At 42.2% G+C, this 19,456-nt stretch overlaps 1 protein-coding gene across 1 annotated transcript in view; it reads left to right on the forward strand.

Moving 5' to 3' along the window:
- The window catches only part of LOC123356934 (pseudouridine 5'-phosphatase), a 156,633-nt gene that overhangs the window by 45,354 nt on the left and 91,823 nt on the right, over window positions 1–19,456 (forward strand). The window contains exon 2 of the mRNA XM_045000221.1: window positions 3,326–3,544. Within this exon, the coding sequence (XP_044856156.1) occupies window positions 3,326–3,544 (219 nt within the window). The remainder of the gene's footprint in view (window positions 1–3,325; window positions 3,545–19,456) is intronic.

The following is a 19,456-nucleotide window of genomic DNA, read 5'->3' on the forward strand; positions in this document are numbered from 1 at the left end:
TTGCTGAACTGGTGTATGAGGGTAGGGCCCATCTTATTTGTTACTTGTTTGTTCTGTTCCTAGCACATCAGGGGCCCTGATTTTTGTTTGGGGTCTTAGGTACCATCGTATTGAAATAGTAATTGTATGCAATTATTAACAGGTATTTTGTAAAGTGTGTGTGTGCATAGTTTTCTATGAAATGCTGTTCAGTTTGTAAACTGTAGCAATTCAGAACTGTCTATTTTTAAGTCAGCAATCTGGATGCTATTAACTATTTCTGTAGAATGAAAAACAGCAGTTCACAGCTGTTATATGTTAAAAAAAATGGGGGGGGTTAACTTGGGGATCTTAACCTGTAATGTTGCATATTCACCTATAGATAGTTTAAAACTTATTTATTTTGAACCTGTGTAGGAGAGTTTTAATCTTCTGTAATTTTGTTCTTTGATTCCCTGATTTAGCTTTCCATAGATTGCTGAACTGGATGGGAATTAATTTTCAATTTTATCAAGGTTTAGGTTTCTTTTTTTTCTAGTTGATCTCAATTTTATTTTATTTTTTAAATTCTCAACATATCAGAAACAAAGGAAAAACAGAGCTGTGACATCTTAAGCATTATCTTGTCAATTCATCTTCACCTCAACTTGCTGAGAACACTAGCTGGTAGTGCCAAGAGAACAGTTTTTTCTCCTTTCTCAAGCTATCAATCTGGACACCTTTCAGTGACAACTCACTTGAGTTTGTGCTGATCTGGAGCAGTATTGTGATATAACTGGTCTGCTTTGGGTTCCACCCATGATGAAATTAGTAGTGTGCTTAACTCTTTGCCCCCTGTACATTTGAATTGTTTAAGCAGCATCTTCAGCAAATGTTACAGATTTGTGTAGGCTGAGGGTTACTTCCTGACCTGTCTGCTAGACTTCTAGACTCCTTAAACTAAGATGGACCTTTACCTAACCCCTTTGAACTTCAGGTTCTCTTCTAATTACTGACACAGAATGCTGAAACCAAAGTGACTTAGTGGTCAGCAAAATCCTTTGTTTCTGCTCCATTGTGTATTCACTTGTTCCTACTGAGATGATAGGAAATATCCCATATGTTTCTCATTGATCTCAAATTAGAACCATCTGCTGGTCTCAAGAAAAGCACACTAGTGGAGTTGAGCAGCAAAGGAGTATGTGCGCCAGACTGCTGCAGAGGACAGGGACTGTATTGCTTTCATTTGCTCACACCTCTATAGTCACACCTCTAAGCTATCGCAGTGGCAAAGCTTAGAATTTAAAGTTTCTGAAATATTCATCTTTTCTCTATGCTACTTAGCAAGACAGTGAGTGGAACATATTCTCATTGTACGTTTTATTTTTCTTCTATTAAAAATAATTTCCCAAAATAAAAGGAACTAGTTTATAAGTGTAACCTTGCATAGGAACGGTTTCTCATTAGAAGCCAATCTAGAAATCATCTAGAGAGAATCTTCCAGCATGTTAGTATGGTGGATTTGTTGTGCTGAAAGTTCAAGCTTAAACTACAGATCCTGAAACTTTTAAATAAACTGCAGGTGAGAAACGCACACTCAAAGTAGGCAGGTTTGAGTTGACGCTGAAGCACGTAGTGTACTGTGTAAGGACCTTTCTAGCCTCTCTTATTTGTTAAATTATTTATTTTAATCAAGATCTTAGAAAAGTGGAAAACTGTCAAAATGTCTCTCTGTTAAGTACACGCCAACTGCCCCATTAAGAGGAAACAGTCACTATAATTTCTTTCAGTGCATTTGAAAGATGTGTCTACAACTTTCTCCCCAGATGTTGGCTGTAGTCTGTTCACATTGAAAGTACTGAAATGTTTGAAAAACATACTGAGAAATTGTTCATTTAACTATTGCCTTTGACTAAATTAAAAGGAGGTGAAAGATTTCTAGGCAAGGGAATGTATGAGAGAGAAAAATGAGAACATGGTGGGAAAGCAACCTATAGTGTTTAAGAGAGACTACTTATAAAGGTACAGTTTATAGTCTCTGCTGAAGAGGTGGGAATTAAATAATGGAGATATTACTAGTCACATTCTTTTTGACTAGATCTAATGTTATCAACCTTCACTTTTCCAAACCTCGGAAAAGTTCTGTTTTTGGCAAGGGACGGTGGGTTTTTTTTTTTTTAAACTAATCATATTTAAAAATAAAAGCTTTGTCCTGCGGCTGAGTTTTTATATGCCAAGATACTACCTGAAGTGACCTCTTACCATTAACCCCTGGAAACAAGAAGAGATGAGAGGGTGGGCTATAGTGGAAACACAGTCAGATATAAATGTATAAATGTAGTCATGCCAGCAGCACTGTAATAATGACTTTGGTATCTTTTGAAGCAACTCCGCAGCTGATGTTAAAATAACTTTTAAAATAAATTATTTGTTGTAATTTAAATTGAATATGTAATTTTGACTAAGCGGGTGGTGAAGCGCTGGAATGGGTTACCTAGGGAGGTGGTGGAATCTCCATCCTTAGAGGTTTTTAAGGCCCAGTTTGACAAAGCCCTGGCTGGGATGATTTAGTTGGTGTTGGTCCTGCTTTGAGCAGGGGATTGGACTAGATGACCTCCTGAGGTCTCTTCCAGCCCTGATCTTCTACGATTCTGTGACATCCCTCAAGTACCAGATTTCCTTCTCTGTTTTTCTTTCTCAGGGGTAAGAACTTTCTACACTACTACACGATATAGGCGCAGCTGCACCGCTGTAGTGCATCTGGTAAAGATGTGCTATGCCAATGGGAGAGCCCTCTCCCGTTAGCATAATACTCCACCTCAACGAAAGGCAGAAGCTAGGTCAGCGGGAGAGCATCTCCCGCTGACATAGCACGGTGTGGACACCGCTTTAAGTCGATATAACTTACATCACTCAGTGGGGTGGCTTTTTCACACCTTTGAGAAACGTAACTTACATTGACTTAGGAGATAGTCAGTTGAAGAATAAATATGATATCTTAATTAAGATTGCTTTTCTTACATGTACTGTGTAGTAGCCCAGGCGGGATAGAGACAGTGAAATTGCAGGTCAATATAGTTCTTTATCATGGCCCACAGTGTTTTCCTATAACATAGAAGTGTTGCCTTTGACGAGTAAGAATACCTGATACTTGGTGTACAATGTGGATCTCGTCAGTCTGGCTCACTTCTGTATTAAATATACGGACAGCTGTGATGAGTTCCATTTAGGTATACCCTTGTGGCACCTGACAAATTGCCAGTGTGACCGTCCAAGTAGGCAAAGTTTGGGTGTTCTTGACATAAGAGTTTGGTACTGATTCTGGCCTTGCCTATTACAAATGCCTTTTCTTTCTCTTATTTTGCAGATACTGAGCATCTTTATACTGTGGTTTTTCAAGAAATATGTGAACGCTTTGGAAAGGCGTATACCTGGGATTTGAAATCATTAGTCATGGGTAAAAAAGCATTGGAGGGAGCACAGATTGTTCGAGATGTACTTGAACTTCCGATGACCAAAGAGGAGCTACTGCATGAAAGTAAAATGAAGCAGGAAAAAATATTTCCTAATGCTGCATTGATGCCAGGTGTTTCTCTTCAATATTTAAATAACTGCATGTGAAATTATTTAAACACTGTGACTATTGTATAGTTCTAAAACCTCCTTTCACAAAGCACCTTCTCTCACAGACCTTGATTTCTTCACTCTTGGCTTGACAGGTTTTGCTAAAAATTGCCTGTGTACTTGGTAGAAAGGTACTGAGGATGCTGAGAGCTTTTTCATATACACTTATGGAACAGCTGCTCTTAATACATCTTTTAAAGAACAGGAAAACACATGGACAGGATAAATATGCATGAAGTTTATAAGTTGCATGATCTAGTCTTCATTTTATAATATTTGAGATCAGCTGTGTAATTCAACAAGTTTCTTTTAAGGTGTGTATGTGTATGCACTGTAGTGCAGGGGTAGGCAACCTATGGCACGCGTGTCGAAGGCGGCACATGAGCTGATTTTCAGTGGCACTCCCACTGCCCGGGTCCTGGCCACCAGTCCGAGGGGCTCTGCATTTTTATATAATTTTGAATGAAGCTTCTTAAACATTTTAAAAACCTTATTTACTTTACATACAACAATAGTTTAGTTACCGGTATATATTATAGACTTATAGAAAGAGACCTTCTAAAAACATTAAAATGTATTACTGGCATGCGAAACCTTAAATTAGAGTGAATAAATGAAGACTCGGCACACCACTTCTGAAAGATTGCTGACCCCTGCTAGTGTATTTGTGTAAAATAGACAATATGCATGCCTTTACACATGTAGACAGATTTATGTGTCTGTCCATGTATATATGTTGCATATTCTGAGTGCTTGAACTTGTAATCTTAGTTCCATTAGTAAAATTTTCTTTCGTTTATGTTTGTAGTATGTAATGGGAGAGGGGAAAAAGCCCTAGGTAACAAGTTCAGGCATGCAAAAGAAGAAAATCCTAAACTAAGTTTGTTACCAACATAGAATTTAAAGTTAATGTTTCTAGAGCAAACAGTAATATTTTATGTCAAAATATAATGAGTGGGCAGAATAGCAAATTCCAGGTACGTGTAAAGTAGCCTAATTAATGTAACTGTAACAAACATAACTTTTGGAACTTTCTGCATTTTGAATGTTGGCCTTTCAGCCTTTATGATGCACTACCAGTAGTCTAGAAATTTTTTTTTGGAGGGGTGGCTGTATTTATATCTAATTATCTAATATCTTAAAAGGGCTGGGGGTAAAACGAATGTATGTGGGGATGAGGATAGGGAGGGCAGCAAGTTTAAAAAAACAGAAACAGAAGATCTGGATATAATTTGTATATTCAGCTAACACTCAGCTGGCCCACACCCCTCACTGTCGCTGCTCACAGACGCATCGCAGACGGGCTGGGGAGCACAGCTGGGCAGTATCAGAATTCAAGACATGCGGTCACAACCACAACTGTCGCTGCATATCAGTGTCAGGGAGCTGAGAGCAATTCGCCTGGCTTTCCAGACATTCCAGGCTCATCTTCAGGGCAAATGTGTCTCAGTACTGATGGAAACACCACAGTGATGTTCTATATAAACAAACAGGGTGGTGCTCGCTCCTCTCCTCTGTGCCAGGAAGCTCGCTGACTGTGGGACTCCTGCATTCAGCTACAGGCCTCCTATCTGCTGGGAGCACAGAACGAACTAGCAGACCACCTCAGTCGCTCGTTCAACTCTTACGAGTGATCTTTCAGAGTGGTCAATTGCCCTTTCGATCTTCCAGAGGTGGGGCTATCCCCACGTGGACCTGTTTGTGACGTGGACCAACAGAAAGTGTCAGCTGTTCTACTCCTTTCAGAACCACAGCCACGGTTCCATAGTGAACGGCTTTCACCTACCATGGACGCGTCACCTGCTATATGCGTTCCCACCCTTCCCCCTCATACACAAGGTCCTCCTCAAGATCCAGCAGGACAGGGCTTCAGTGATCCCCATAGCACCAGCATGGCCCCGACAGCACTGGTTCACCACACTTCTGAACCTATCAGTGGACAGGCCAGTGGCCCTTCCTATGCTCCCAGACCTCATCGCATAGGATCATGGCCAACTACAACACCCCAACCTGGGGTCCTTCCACCTCATGGCATGGAAACTCCATGGCTGAACCAGCTTGAACTGCAGTGCTTGGACTCTGTTAGGTAAGTTCTGTTGAGGAGCAGGAAGCCCTGCACTCGAACAGCGTACCTGATGAAGTGGGAGCGTTTCTCCATTTGGTCCATACAGAAAATACCTCCCTGCAGCAAGCCTCTGTTCCCCTTGTGCTAAACTACCTCTTGTACCTGAAGCAACAGTGGTAGGCAATATCATCTATTAAGGTACACCTGGTGGCCATTTTGGCTTTCCACCCATGTGTGGTGGGCAGGTCAGTCTTTAGCAATCCCATGGTGGGCTGGTTTCTTAAGGGCTTGGATAGGCTTTACCCCCAGATGAGGCAGCCCATTCCTCAGTGGAATCTTAACATGTTCCTTTACGGATTTATGGGTCCCCCTTTCAAGCCTCTCGCAACCTGCCCCTTATCCTACCATTCCTGGAAGGTGGCCTTTCTAGTGTCCATAACCTTGGCCAGAAGGGTCTCCGAGCTCAGAGCGCTGACTTCCGAGCCCCCCTACATAGTCTTTTACAAGGACAAGGTGCAGCTACGCCCTCACCCAGCATTCCTACCCAAGGTAGTATCGCAATTTCATGTTAACCAGGACATATTTCTACTGGTATTCTTTCCTAAACCTCATGCCAGCAACAAAGAGTGGGCACTCCATTCCCTGGATGTCAGACGTACCCTGTCTTTCTACATTGAATGCACAAAGCTGTTTCGTAACTCATCAGAGGTTTTTATTGCAATCACCGAAAGGATGAAAGGGCTTTCCATCTCATCCCAGCACATCTCGTCATGGATAACGTCCTGCATCAGAACGTGCTATGACCTGGCTAAGATCCTAGCCCCGGCATTGACGGCGCACTCCACAAGAGTGCAGGCCTCTTCTGCTACTTTCCTCGCCCAGGTCCCCATTCAGGGCATATGCAAGGCAGCAACATGGTCTTCCATCCACACCTTCACATCACATTATGCCATCACTCAACAGGCGAGGGACAATGTGGCCTTCAGCAGAGCAGTACTGCAATCAGCAACTTGGTGTACTCTGACCCCTCCTCCGTCGAAACTGCTTGGGAGTCACCTATTGGAATGGACATGAACAATCACTCGAAGAAGAAAAGACGGTTACCTACCTTTCGTAACTATTATTCTTCAAGATGTGTTGCTAATGTCCATTCCAAATCCCTTCTGCCTCCCCTCTGTCGGAATATTCCATCAAAAAGAACTGAACAGACAGCGGACCAGCAGGGACCTATATACACCACCACAAAGGCACCACTCCAGGGGGCTCGACAGCTGACCCAATGGGTACTACTAGGGTAAAAACTTGCTACAATTGTGCACGTGGCACGTGCGCACACACCTATTGGAATGGACATGAGGAACACATCTTGAAGAACAACAGTTACGAAAGGTAGGTAACCGTCTTTTCTCATAGCAACTTTCAAAGTTGGAGAACACAAAATAACATAAAAGTCAGTTAAGCAAATAAATAAATAATAATGTTTTTAAAAAGCTTTCTTACCACTCTCACCCCAAACAGGCTTCAAATTTTTATCTTCTCTGTTATTTTTTGGCTGTTTGTTCTTTTACTTGGATTCATCAAATTGCTGTTGGCTTTCTTTTCCTTCTTGAAGGGAAGGATAGCTTTGACCTCCTGGGTCTTGTTAACTGGAGATCGATCAAAACTGTGGCTTGTCAGCTCTTTTGTACAAGTAATAAGAAGGTCAGTAGTGTTCTGGATTGTGGAATAAGTGAGTTCTTTAAAAGGGGAACTGTTTGCTAAATAAATGTAGAGGAATCTGAAATGTCTCTACATCCCTTACATCTCTTTAAAATTGTAAATCTCATTTGCATTTAGACAATTTGGGGTCAGAGCTGAAGGCTGAACTAATTTAATGAAATCATTTGTCTTTCATTCTTATCAAACTTTTATGTAGGCAGAAAGAAAATGTCTGATTTAGCACAGGGATGAGGATCCATGTCTCAAAAAATGATAGAAAAGGATCTCAGCTAGTGGACTTGTGAAAATGGTCTGCACAGATTTGGCTATCAAGCTAATAGGCAGCTTCTCAATATGTGAGAAACATGGGAGAATATGTTCAATTATCAATTTTGCTTTCCTACTCTCTGAGGTGTCTAGGAGCAGCCCCTTTGAGTAGCAGCCCCACCACAAGGAGGCTCTGAAGTATGGTATTATAAGTGCAGGAGTAAAATATGGAGGAGATTCTTAGTTGCTCCATCAGGGATATGGAGCTCTACCTCAGAAAAATTATATTCCTTGAAAAGAACACAAAAATCTACAAAAAATAGCATGAAGCTGAAAGGAAAGACATGTAGTAGAGTGTAAGACTGTTCTTCTGTGCTATATTTTAAAGCTAATTATGAAAGTAAAGTATATTTAATAGACTACAAATAAAAATTTCAGAAGTCACTTATACACTTAGGAGTCTAATCCATGGGGATTAAGGTCCTAAATCCCATTTTCTGTTTGAAATGCCATGGCCAGGCAGAGGAAAACCAACTCATAGGTGAAACGCCTTGTAAGATGTAGGATCTATGGTGAATTTTTTCCTGATCCTACAAGTGGGCAAAACGGTCAAATGGTTTCTAACAAAATGTATTTTTGTTGGAAAATTGCTTCGTTGAAAACTAAATTTTTTGATAAAATTTTCTCTTTTTTTTAAATAATCCATTTTTATGTAACTCCAAACAACAGCAACAACAAAAATTGGTTTTATTCTTACAACAGCCTTTCTTCATTTGCATACTTACCTTAAAAGCTTTAAAAAACAAAAAACAAACAAAAAAACCCATCCATTCTTGACTTAAAATTTTCCAGTGATGGAGAATCCACCACACACTTGATTAATTCTTGCAATGATTAATTACTGTTTTTTAAAACTGCCTTATTTCTAGTCTGAATTTGTCCTGCTTCAACTTCCAGCCATTGGAACTTATATCTTTGGATGTTATATCTTTAGTAGTTTAAGAGCCTTCTATTATCAAATTTCTGTTCCTCGTGTTATGCTAAACAGAATAAGTTTCTTGAATCTTTCACTTTAAGGCATATTTTCCAATCATTTAATCACTATAGTGGCTCTTCTCTGAAACCTCTCACATTTTTCAAAATCTTTTATGAATTGTGGACACAAGAATTTAACATAGTATTCCAGTTGCAATCGCATAACTGTCAAATACAGAAGTAATATAACATTTTTATTTCTACTCGTGAGTTCTCTGTTTGTATATCCAATGATTTCATTAATCCTGTGGCCATAACATTGTACTGGGAGCTCACATGCAGCTGATTATACGCTGTGACCCCCAAATCTTTTTGAAAGTCACTCCTTCCCAGGATATAGTCCCTCATCCTGTCTATTTGGCCTAAATTCTTTGTTTCTAGTTCTGTGACTTTACATTTAGCTGTAGTAAAACTGTGTTTGCTTTTGCCCAGTTTATAAAATAATCTGGATCACTCTGTAACCTGTCCTCTTCATTATTTACCACTTGCCCAAACTTTATCAGTGAAGATTTTTTGTTTTCTTGCAGTTCTAATTGATGAAAATATTAAATTGCATAGTGCTGAGAACTGATCTCTGTGGGACCCCACTAAAATTCACCCTTTCAGTGATGACTCCCTATTTACAGTTACATTTTGGGGCATGTCAGTTAGCTAATTTTTAATCCATATAATATATTCTATTTTAATTTTGTCTTGTTATAATTTCTTAATCAAAATGTTGTGTAGTAGCAAGTCAAATGTCTTACAGAAGTCTTAAGTATGTTACATTAACACAATTGCCTTTAGCAATCAAACTTGTAATTTCATCAAAAAAGATATCAAGTTAGTCTGACAAGATCTATTTTCCATAAACCTGTGTTGACTGGCATTAATTATATTGCCTTCTTTAAGTCTTTATTAATCAAGTCCCATATCAGCTGCTCCATTACTTTTGCTTGAGATCAATATCAAATTAAAGCTTTTCAGGATTTCATCAACTTTTTAATAAAAGTAAAGCCAAAATTACCTCTTGGAGCTCTGGCAACTTGGACAGTCAAAAACATTGTTGACCAATCATAGTGAGATCAAATTGTGAACACACAGCCATAGAATCTCTTAAAAAAAAAAAATAGGAGAGTCCATAAGAAAAACTAAAACATCGTTATATTTATATAATTAAAAAAAAAAGATCAGTTAAACAAAATTTATAGCCAATTTAGCATACTACCAAGATCCCTTTTCCACCTGCTTTTAGATTGATAGAAACACGAACTTGCAACAGTGCTCCCTTGACTGTACAAAGTCATTCTTCTGATCAAATATTCATTACGTTACTCCCAAACACCTAAAACTGGGTATAGTTTATTTCTTACATAATTTATATTCTCTGTATGAGGGAACACATTGTCACTATACCTTGTACTTAACTTCATGGGGTCCTTCAGTGAGTGAAAGAAACATTCTTGCATTGTCATTTATGTACATGTTATCACATAATGTGGCATATTGTGCAGGATGGAATTTGTTATTTTAGCAGATTATTAAACCTCAAATTGTCTCCTGCTAATCTAGGTTCAGTTTAGGCCTAGGAAATGTCAGATTGACAGAGCTCTCAGGAAGTACCAACGACACTTTTTCTTTTTATATTTCTGACTGGTTACAAGTGTAATTAGCAGGCATTGCAGTTATGTAAGTTAATTTGTGGGATGAGTAGGGTAGTTTTCGAAGCGGTGTTGGAAAGGGGAAGAATACTACTTGGAACGTGGACCCAACTGCACTCTGAGAAGAATCTTTGCTATTGTTTAAAGTGCAGAAAAAGTGAGAAAAATACATGAGTTACTAGCAGCTCGTTATTTCCTTGGCTTGGAAATAGATTAGTAATTTCCAGCTCTACTTTTATATTTTTTTATATAGATATATAGATATATAGATATAGATATATATAGATAGATATATATATATATCTGAGCATAGGAATAGCCATAGAAATGTTTTTCCTAATGTCTAACGTAAATCTCTCTTGCTTCAATTTAAGCCCATTACTTCTTGTCCTGTCCTCAGTGGTTAAGAAGAACAATTTATCACCCTCTTCTTTATAACAACCTTTTACCTACTAGAAGACTGTTGTCCCTCCTCGGTCTTCTCTTTTCCAGACTGAACCCAGTTTTTCCAATCTTTCTTTGTAAGTCATGTTTTCTAGACCTTTACTCATTTTCGTTGCTCTCCTCCGGACTTTCTTCAATTCATCCACATCTTTTCTGAAGTATGGTACCCAGAACTGGAAACAGTACTCCAAGTTGAGGCCTTGTCAGTGCTGAGTATAGTGGAAGAATTACTTCTTTGTATGATGGTCCCTGTGTGTGTTCCACATGTGGGATATGCATGCACACCATGCACCTGAAACAGGATTTTGTTGTAAGTAGTGCCTTTGGCCTGCACGTGCACCATAGCTCTCCTTGTGCTCCGAACAACGGGCATAAAAGGTGGTGCAGGCACACACCTCTCCAGTTCCTTCTTACCCCCTCAGAATGTGAGTTGAAATTGTTGATGTCATCAGCTCCCTTTTTACTGCATCATTGCAGTAAGGTATTATATAGAGGTAGTTTTAGTAGTCTTTGTAGTATACTGTACAAAGTATAGTTAGTTTTTTTTCCCCATTTCTTTCCCACCCAGGGACATTGTCACCCTGAGTAGTCTTGGATTATGCCCCGTGTCTCAGGGTTAAAACATTATTTCCTTCCATTGCTTCTTTCCAGTGAGCAACAAATATCAGCACTGCCTCTGCTGCCTGGGTAAGTCTCATAGCATCTTTTCCCACCAGAACTCATGATGGTTGGGAACTAACACTCAGAAGATATCTCCTGGAGAAGATCTCCAATGAGATCTGGTCTGGGTGACCTCTCCCTCCCTCCTGGCCTGCCCCGCCCCGCCCCATATATCAGTCTCACCAAGCAGAGGCTAAGACTCTTAAGCCTAAAAAAAGGCTTCACATGAGAGCAAATGGCACTCTCATAGACACAAGGACAAGCCATCTTCATCTAAGACTGCTCAAAAGAGAGAGGATCACTCCCTGACCCCATCAAAGTTGGCACACATGGGCACTAAGGGCTTAGGCATAAATAAATCTAGACAGGAGAGGGAGGCACACAAGGGTACAGATCCAATGGCTCTGATGGTGAAGTCTTGGGATAAACAGCTCCTGGTACTCCCATCCACTTTTAGAGCCAATATGTACCAGTAGTGACACAGCCCTGGAGGGAGCCAACCACCATAGTAACAAAGGAAGCTCTAGTTCTGATGGCTCCGCCAGTGGACTCTCCCTGGAGGACATTTTGTTCTTCCCTATGCACATTCACCCCCCCCTTATTGGGACTGTCTGTTCTGGGATGTGGATACACCAGAGGAAGATGCTGTCCTGGCAAGGCAGAGTCATTCTTCTACCCCACCTGCCAGCCTTGGGGCACAACCATTGGTACCAGAGATAAGGGATTCAGCTTTCTCAGTGGATGAATCTGAGGCCTGACAGGAGCTGCTGTGGCATTGGATGGAGGTGGCACTAGACAGGAGCCCCAGAAGATTAGGGTTCCAATCTCTGATCAGATATGATTGACCAAGAGACAGGTGGTCCTCCTCAGCCAGTTGGCAATATTGGGGACCGTGGGAACCCTACCCTAGACACCCAGGATTGGTACCGGAGACCTATTTGCCATCCTGTGGATACCCACAACCATTCCCACTGGAATATTCAGAAGGGGAAGGTGAGGTATTCTGGGAGTGATCTTGTTCAGGGGACAAGGCGATTACTCCATCTTCTCCGTCTTTGTCGGATTACTTTAAAAATATCAAGAGCTCATGCACAGGGTTCCTGCGGAGCTAGAGATTCAACTTGAGAAAGACCAGGAACCTCAGCACAATTTAGTAGACATTCTGCAGCTTTCTGGTCCTAGTCTCCCAATCAAGTGGCCCTCTCCATCAATGAGGCTATCATGGATCTAGTAAGGACAATTTGGCATACTCCTCCTGCTTCTTGTGCTCCCACCATAAGAGGGCTAAGATGTGCTACTTGTCCCATTTGGGGTGTGTGTGTGTGGGGTGGGGGGTAAATAAGGATTTGTTCTCTCAACAGGTGCAGGTGGCTACAGCATGGTCCAAGCAGCAACCAAAGACTACTCCCTCCTATAATAGACACAAGCAACTCGACCTTCTAGGTAGAAAGGTTTTCTCTTCCACCTCCTTCCAGTTCAAGATCTCAAATTATTAAGATCCTCTTGGCCAGATATTATTTTACTACTTATAAATAACAAGATATTTCAATTTAAGGACAAGCTCCCTGAGAAGGATAGGATCCATTTAAGGCCTTAGTGGATGAGAGCAGCTTGGTGGTCAAAACTTCCCTCCAAGCTGTGGTGGATGTGGCAGATAGTGCATCTAGGGGAATGGCTACAGTCACTGCTACGAGGAGACACTCGAGGTTGGAATCCTTAGGTTTTCCTAGAGAGGTGCAGAGTACATCCAAGATCTGCCTTTTGATATTATCAACCTATTCCATGAGAAGATAGATGAGTCTCTCCACTTCCTTAAAAACTTGAGGACAACACTTTGCTTACTGGGCATTTGTACCCCTGCCCCTATGAGAAAACACTATAGATGGATATAGGGCAAGACCACCTCCTCAGCCGTTTTACCACCAATGTCCTCAGAAGCCACCAGGCAAGAGACAATGGGTTCTTCTTCTTAGCCTATGTGCAACATGCCTTACATGGCATATGACCAGGATTCATCATCGAATTTAGTACACTGGTTGGATCATTAGCTTCCCGAGCCTGGGCTGATCCATGCCCTCCCCACCCCCCAGTGGGTTTATGGATCTAGGAATCCAGCCTCTGCAGCGTCCCCACCATACTGTACTCTAACCCCCAAGCAAAGAGTTTATTTTGATGGGAGTGTCGAGACCTGTGTCCCTTTATTCATGCCACCTCATTCCTCTCCTCTGATATTTGGAGGCTGCCTTACCCAATTTGCCAAAAGCTGGAAGGCTCTAACTACAGACAAATGGATATTAGAGATTATTCATGACAGCTCTCTGATAGTTTCTGGTACCTCCTATCCACAAACCCCCTTCCAGGTTCCTTTTTAGGGACCATTCTCATGAGGAGATTCTATGACAAAAGGTGAACTCTCTTCTCCTCGGGGCAGCCATAGAAAGAGTTCCACCTCTATATCAAGGGAAGGGATTCTGTTCCCCTTACTTCTTGATCCCCCAAAAGAATGGGGGATGGAGGGCAATTCTTGATCTGAGACAGCTGAACAGGTTTATTCAAAAAATAAAATTCCATATGATATCCTTGGCTTCATAGTTCCCTCATTAGAGGAGGGGACATGGTTTGTGGCTGTCAACATGAAAGATGTATATTTTCACATATACATCCACTCAGCCCACAGGAGGTTCCTCTTTGATCAGGAGCATTACCAATCCAGAGCTCTTTCCCTTGGTGTAGCTACAGCAACCAGGGTCTCTACGAAGGTTTTTTCAGTAGTGGCAGCATGGGTGAGAAGAGAATGATTTACAGTCTTTCTCACAGTGATTCCAGAGGCAACAATATTTACCAATATCTCCCTCTTGGGTTGGGGAACTCACATGGGCGACTGGACCCCATGGGAGTCCAGAATGGATATCAATTAGCTAGAACTCACAGAGAGCTATCAAGCCTGTGATGCCTTCCTACCACTCATCTGATCCAGATATGTCCAAATAATATTGGACAATAAACCACGATATTCAATATAAAGAAGCAGGAGGGAGCAAGATCTCTCCGTTTATGCATATAGGCAGTCGCCTTCTGGAATTAGTGTATCAGCTATTACATAACTCTATCTGCATTATATTTACCAGGAGTGCTAAACTCCCTAGTGCAGTGGTTTTCCAACTGTGGGTCATGGAATGTAAGGCACTGGGTCACGGCGGCTCTGGTCAGCATCCTCAACCAGGCAATTAAAAGTCCTGTTGGTGGTGCTGCCCGGCTAAGGCAGGCTAGTCCCTACCTGTTCTGAGACCATGCTGTGCCCTGGAAGCGGCCAGCAGCAGGTCCGGCTCCTAAATGGCAGGGCCACGGGACTCTACGCATTGCCCCCTACCTCAGCACTGGCTCTGCACTCCCACTAGCTGGGAGCGGGGGGAGGGAGGGAGTGCCTGCAGGCACAGAGCCGCTTGCGCACCTCTGCCTAGGAGCCAGGGCACAGCGTGGAAGCCTGCCTTAGCACCCCCACTGCTGCACCGCTGACTGGGAGCCACCTGAGGTAAGCTCATGCCCCAATCCCACACCTCAATCTACTGCCCCATCCCTGAACCCCCCCAACCTGGAGCCCGTTCTGGCACCCCAAACCCTTCACCCCCAGCCCAGAGTCCTGACCCCCCTACACACCCTAACCCCCTGCCCCAGCCCTGAGCCCCCGCAAACCCAGCACCTCCTCCTTCACCCCAAAACCCAGATCCCCAGCCCCACCCTAGAGCCCTAACCCCCTCCTACATCCCAACCCCCTGTCCCAGCCCAGAGACCCCTCAGCCCACCAAAACACCTCATCCCCAGCTCTGTTGGGTCGCAGGCATCAACAATTTTCTCCAACTGGGTCTCCAGAAAAAAAAAGTTTGAAAACCACTGCCCTAGTGAACTGCCTGAGCAGACATTTTTCTGCAAATCATGAATGCGAGATCCACAATTCAATTCTCAACGATATCATCACCAAGTGGGGAATGCTGGCTGGGAACCTTTTTACCTTGCAGGAGAACAGGAATCTTCTTTGGTACATCTCCAAAGCAGCTATGAGCAAGAGATTGATGGGAGATGCCCTACTGGTGTGTCAGAGGAGTTGACAGGGGTATGCTTTCCCTCCTATCCCATTGATACTACAACTTCTATGGAAGATCCGCCAAGACAGAGCTTGAGTCATCCTGATTGTACCCAACTGGCTGAGACAGTTCTTTACGGATCTGCTGAGGCACTCAGTTCATCCACCCATGAACATCCCCATGTTGACAGACCTTCTAGCACAGTTATGGGGTAAGTTCAAGCACCCAAGTCCAGGACTGTTGCAACTCAGGGTCTGGCATTTGGATGGCTGTCTGAAACAGAGTACTTGGGTTCTTAAAGGGTGTAGTCCATCCTTAACTAAAGCAGAAAAGACTCTATGAGAAGCTGTTACTCAGCAAAATGGAGCCATTTCTCCTGAAATCAATTTGCCTCCAGAATCAGCTGGGATCCCTGCTATCTTAGAGTATCAATTTATGCTTAAATCTTACGCTCAGATATCAGCAATCAGCAATTTTCCATCCTCTGGTGAATACCTATGCCATAAAAAACAACGAGGAGTCCTTGTGGCACCTTAGAGACTAACAAATGTATTTGGACATAAGCTTTCATGGGCTAAAACCCACTTCATCAGATGCATGGAGTGGGAAATACAGGAGCAGGTATAAATACATGAAAGGATGGGGGTTGCCTTACCAAGTGTGAGGTCAGTCTAATGAGACAATTAATTAACAACAGGATACTAAGGGAGGAAAAACAACTTTTGAAGTGGTAATGAGAGTGTCCTATTTCAGACAGTTGACAAGAAGGTGTGAGTAACAGTAGGGGGAAATTAGTATTCAGGAAATTAGGGTTAGGTTTTGTAATGACCCAACCACTACCATTCTTTATTCAGAACTAATCTGATGGTGTCCAGTTTGCAGATTAATTCCAGTTCTGCAGTTTCACATTGGAGTCTGTTTTTGAAGGGTTTTTTTGTTGAAGAATTGCCACTTTTAGGTCTGCTATTGAGTGACCAGAGAGATTGAAGTGTTCTCCTACTGGTTTTTGAATGTTATGATTCCTGATGTCAGATTTGTGTCCATTTATTCTTTTGCGTAGAAACTGTCTGGTTTGGCCAATGTACATGGCAGAGGGGCATTGCTGGCACATTATGGCATATATCACATTGGTAGATGTGCAGGTGAATGAGCCTCTGATGGTTTGGCTGCTGTGGTTAGGTCATATGATGGTGTCCCTTGAATAGATATGGGGACAGAGTTGGCACCGGGGTTTGTTGCAAGGTTTGGTTCCTGGGTTGGTGTTTTTGTTGTGTGGTGTGTAGTTGCTGGTGAGTATTTGCTTCAGGTTGGGGGGCTGTCTGTAAGAGAAGACTGGCCTGTCTCCCAAGATCTGTGAGAGTGAGGGATCATCCTTCAGGATAGGTTGTAGATCCTTGATCATGTGCTGGAGAGGTTTTAGTTTGGGGGCTGTAGGTGACAGCTAGCGGCGTTCTGTTACTTTCTTTGTTGGGCCTGTCTTGTAGTAGATGGCTTTTGGGTACCCATGTGGCTCTCTGTCAATCTGTTTCTTCACTTCGCCAGGTGGGTATTGTAGTTTTAAGAACACTTGATAGAGATCCTGTAGGTATTTGTCTGTCTGAGGGATCAGAGCAAATGCGGTTGTATCTTAGAGCTTGGCTGTAGACAATGGATTGTGTGATGTGGTCTGGATGAAAGCTGGAGGCATGTAGATAAGTATAGTGGTCAGTAGGTTTCTGGTATAGGGTGGTGTTTATGTGACTATCACTTATTAGCACTATAGTGTCTAGGAAGTAGACCTCTTGTGTGGACTGGTCCAGGCTGAGGTTGATGGTGGGGTGGAAATTGTTGAAATCTTGGTGGAATTCCTCAAGGGCCTCCTTCCCTTGGGTCCAGATGATAAAGATGTCATCAGTGTAGCGCAAGTAGAGTAAGGGTGTAAGGGGATGAGAACTGAGGAAGCGTTGCTCTAAATCAGCCATAAAAATGTTGGCGTACTGTGGCACCATGCGGGTACTGATAGCAATCCCGCTGGCTTGAAGGTATAAATTGTCCCCAAATCTGAAATAGTTGTGGGTGAGGACAAAGTCACAAAGTGCAGGCACCAGGTTTGCCGTGATGGTATTGGGGATGCTATTCCTGATGGCTTGTATTCCATCTTTGTGTGGAATATTCATGTAGAGATCTTCTACATCCATAGTGGCTAGGATGGTATTTTCTGGAAGATCACCAAAGGATTGTAGTTTCCTTAGGAACTCAGTGGTGTCTCAAAGATAGCTGGGAGTGCTACTAGCATTGGGCCTAAGGAGAGAGTCTACATAGCCAGATAATTCTGCTGTGAAGGTGTCAATGCCTGAGATGATGGGGTGTCCAGGATTATGGATTTTGGGTAGCAGATAGAATATCCCTGGTCGGGGCTCTAAGAGTGTATCCTTTCATGTATTTATACCTGCTCCTGTATTTTCCACTCCATCTGATGAGGTGGGTTCTAGCCCATGAAAGCTTATGCCCAAATAAATATGTTAGTCTCTAAGGTGCCACAAGGACTCCTCGTTGTTTTTGCTGATACAGATTAACACGGCTACCACTCTGAAACCTGTAGCCATACCATATGCACTCATATGTCACAACTAGATTTCTAAATGGGATTGTCAGATCCTTTTTACCATTGGTGAAGTTTGCATCTCAGTGGGACCTCAGTTTTGTCTTACTGTCACTCACTAAATCCCCTTTTGAGTGTCTAGCTATGTGCTCTATGGCCTTCTTTCCATGAAGTTGACCTTTCTAGTAGCCGTAATGTCAGCCAGAAGAGTAAGCAAGCTGGGAATGCTCATGGCAGATCTGCTGTATGCTACCATCTATATATATATATATATATATATATATATATTTTAAAAGTCTCATTACGCCTCACCCTAGATTAATTCCTAAAATAGTTTCAGAGTTTCATGTTAACTCAGATAAGTCACCTACTAGTGTTTTTTTCCACAACAACATGGCTCATATGAAGAGAGACGTCTGCATTCTCTGGATGTTCAGAGGGCTTTGGCCTTTTATTTGCAAAGAACAAAGGATGTTAGAAAGACACCTAAACTATTTGTTTACATAGGAGAGTGATCGAGGGGTCAAACTATACTGACACAGACACTTTCAAAATGGATCTTGGGTTGTATTACCCTTTGTTACCAACTACTTAATATTCCCATTCCAGAGGGGATATGGGTTTATTCCACTAGGTTGCTTCAGCTGCATCTCTGAGAGACGTGCCCCTGCTAGAGATATGTGGGGTAGCTACTTTGAACTCTTTGCATACCTTCATGAGACATTATGCGCTGCTCCAGTTGTCAGCTGTGGATACAGCTGAAGAGATGGCAGTACTACACTCAGCTATCACTTCTGTGTCCTGACAGCTACCTGTCTGACTACTGTTTGTTCATCTCCCACACTTGGAATAAACATAGGGGCCATCACTTGAAAAAGAAATTGAGGTTACTTACCTATAACTGGGAGTTCTTTGAGATGTGTAGTCCCTATGTGTATTTCACTACCCTCTCTCCATCCCCTCTGCTGCAGATTGTTTGAACTGTAGTAAGAATGGGAAACTAGAGAGGTATGAGCCCACGCCACCTTTTGTGGCCTCCATTCAGACCGTGAGGAGAGCTACGGTGCACATGTGGGCCAATGGATTCTGCTTACAAAATATTCCGGACTCAAGCACATAGTGTGCATATGTATCCCAAATGAGAAATTCAGATAGGGACCACACATCTCGAAGAACCTCCAGTTGCAGGTAAGTAACCTCTATTACAACACGCCTGCTAATACATCCCAGAATGGTGCTCACTTTTTTTTTTTTTGCAACAGTATAACATTGTTGACTCGTATCTAGTAATGTAGCATTGCTGATAATACTCTTAAAGAAACAGTTGAATATAGGAGATTTTTCTAAAGTCTACTGAACACTAGAGCTATAGCAATTACAGCAAATGGTCGATGGCTCCACC

The sequence above is a fragment of the Mauremys mutica genome, chromosome 1 (assembly GCF_020497125.1).
Source record: "Mauremys mutica isolate MM-2020 ecotype Southern chromosome 1, ASM2049712v1, whole genome shotgun sequence".
NCBI classification, from domain to species: Eukaryota; Metazoa; Chordata; order Testudines; family Geoemydidae; genus Mauremys; species Mauremys mutica.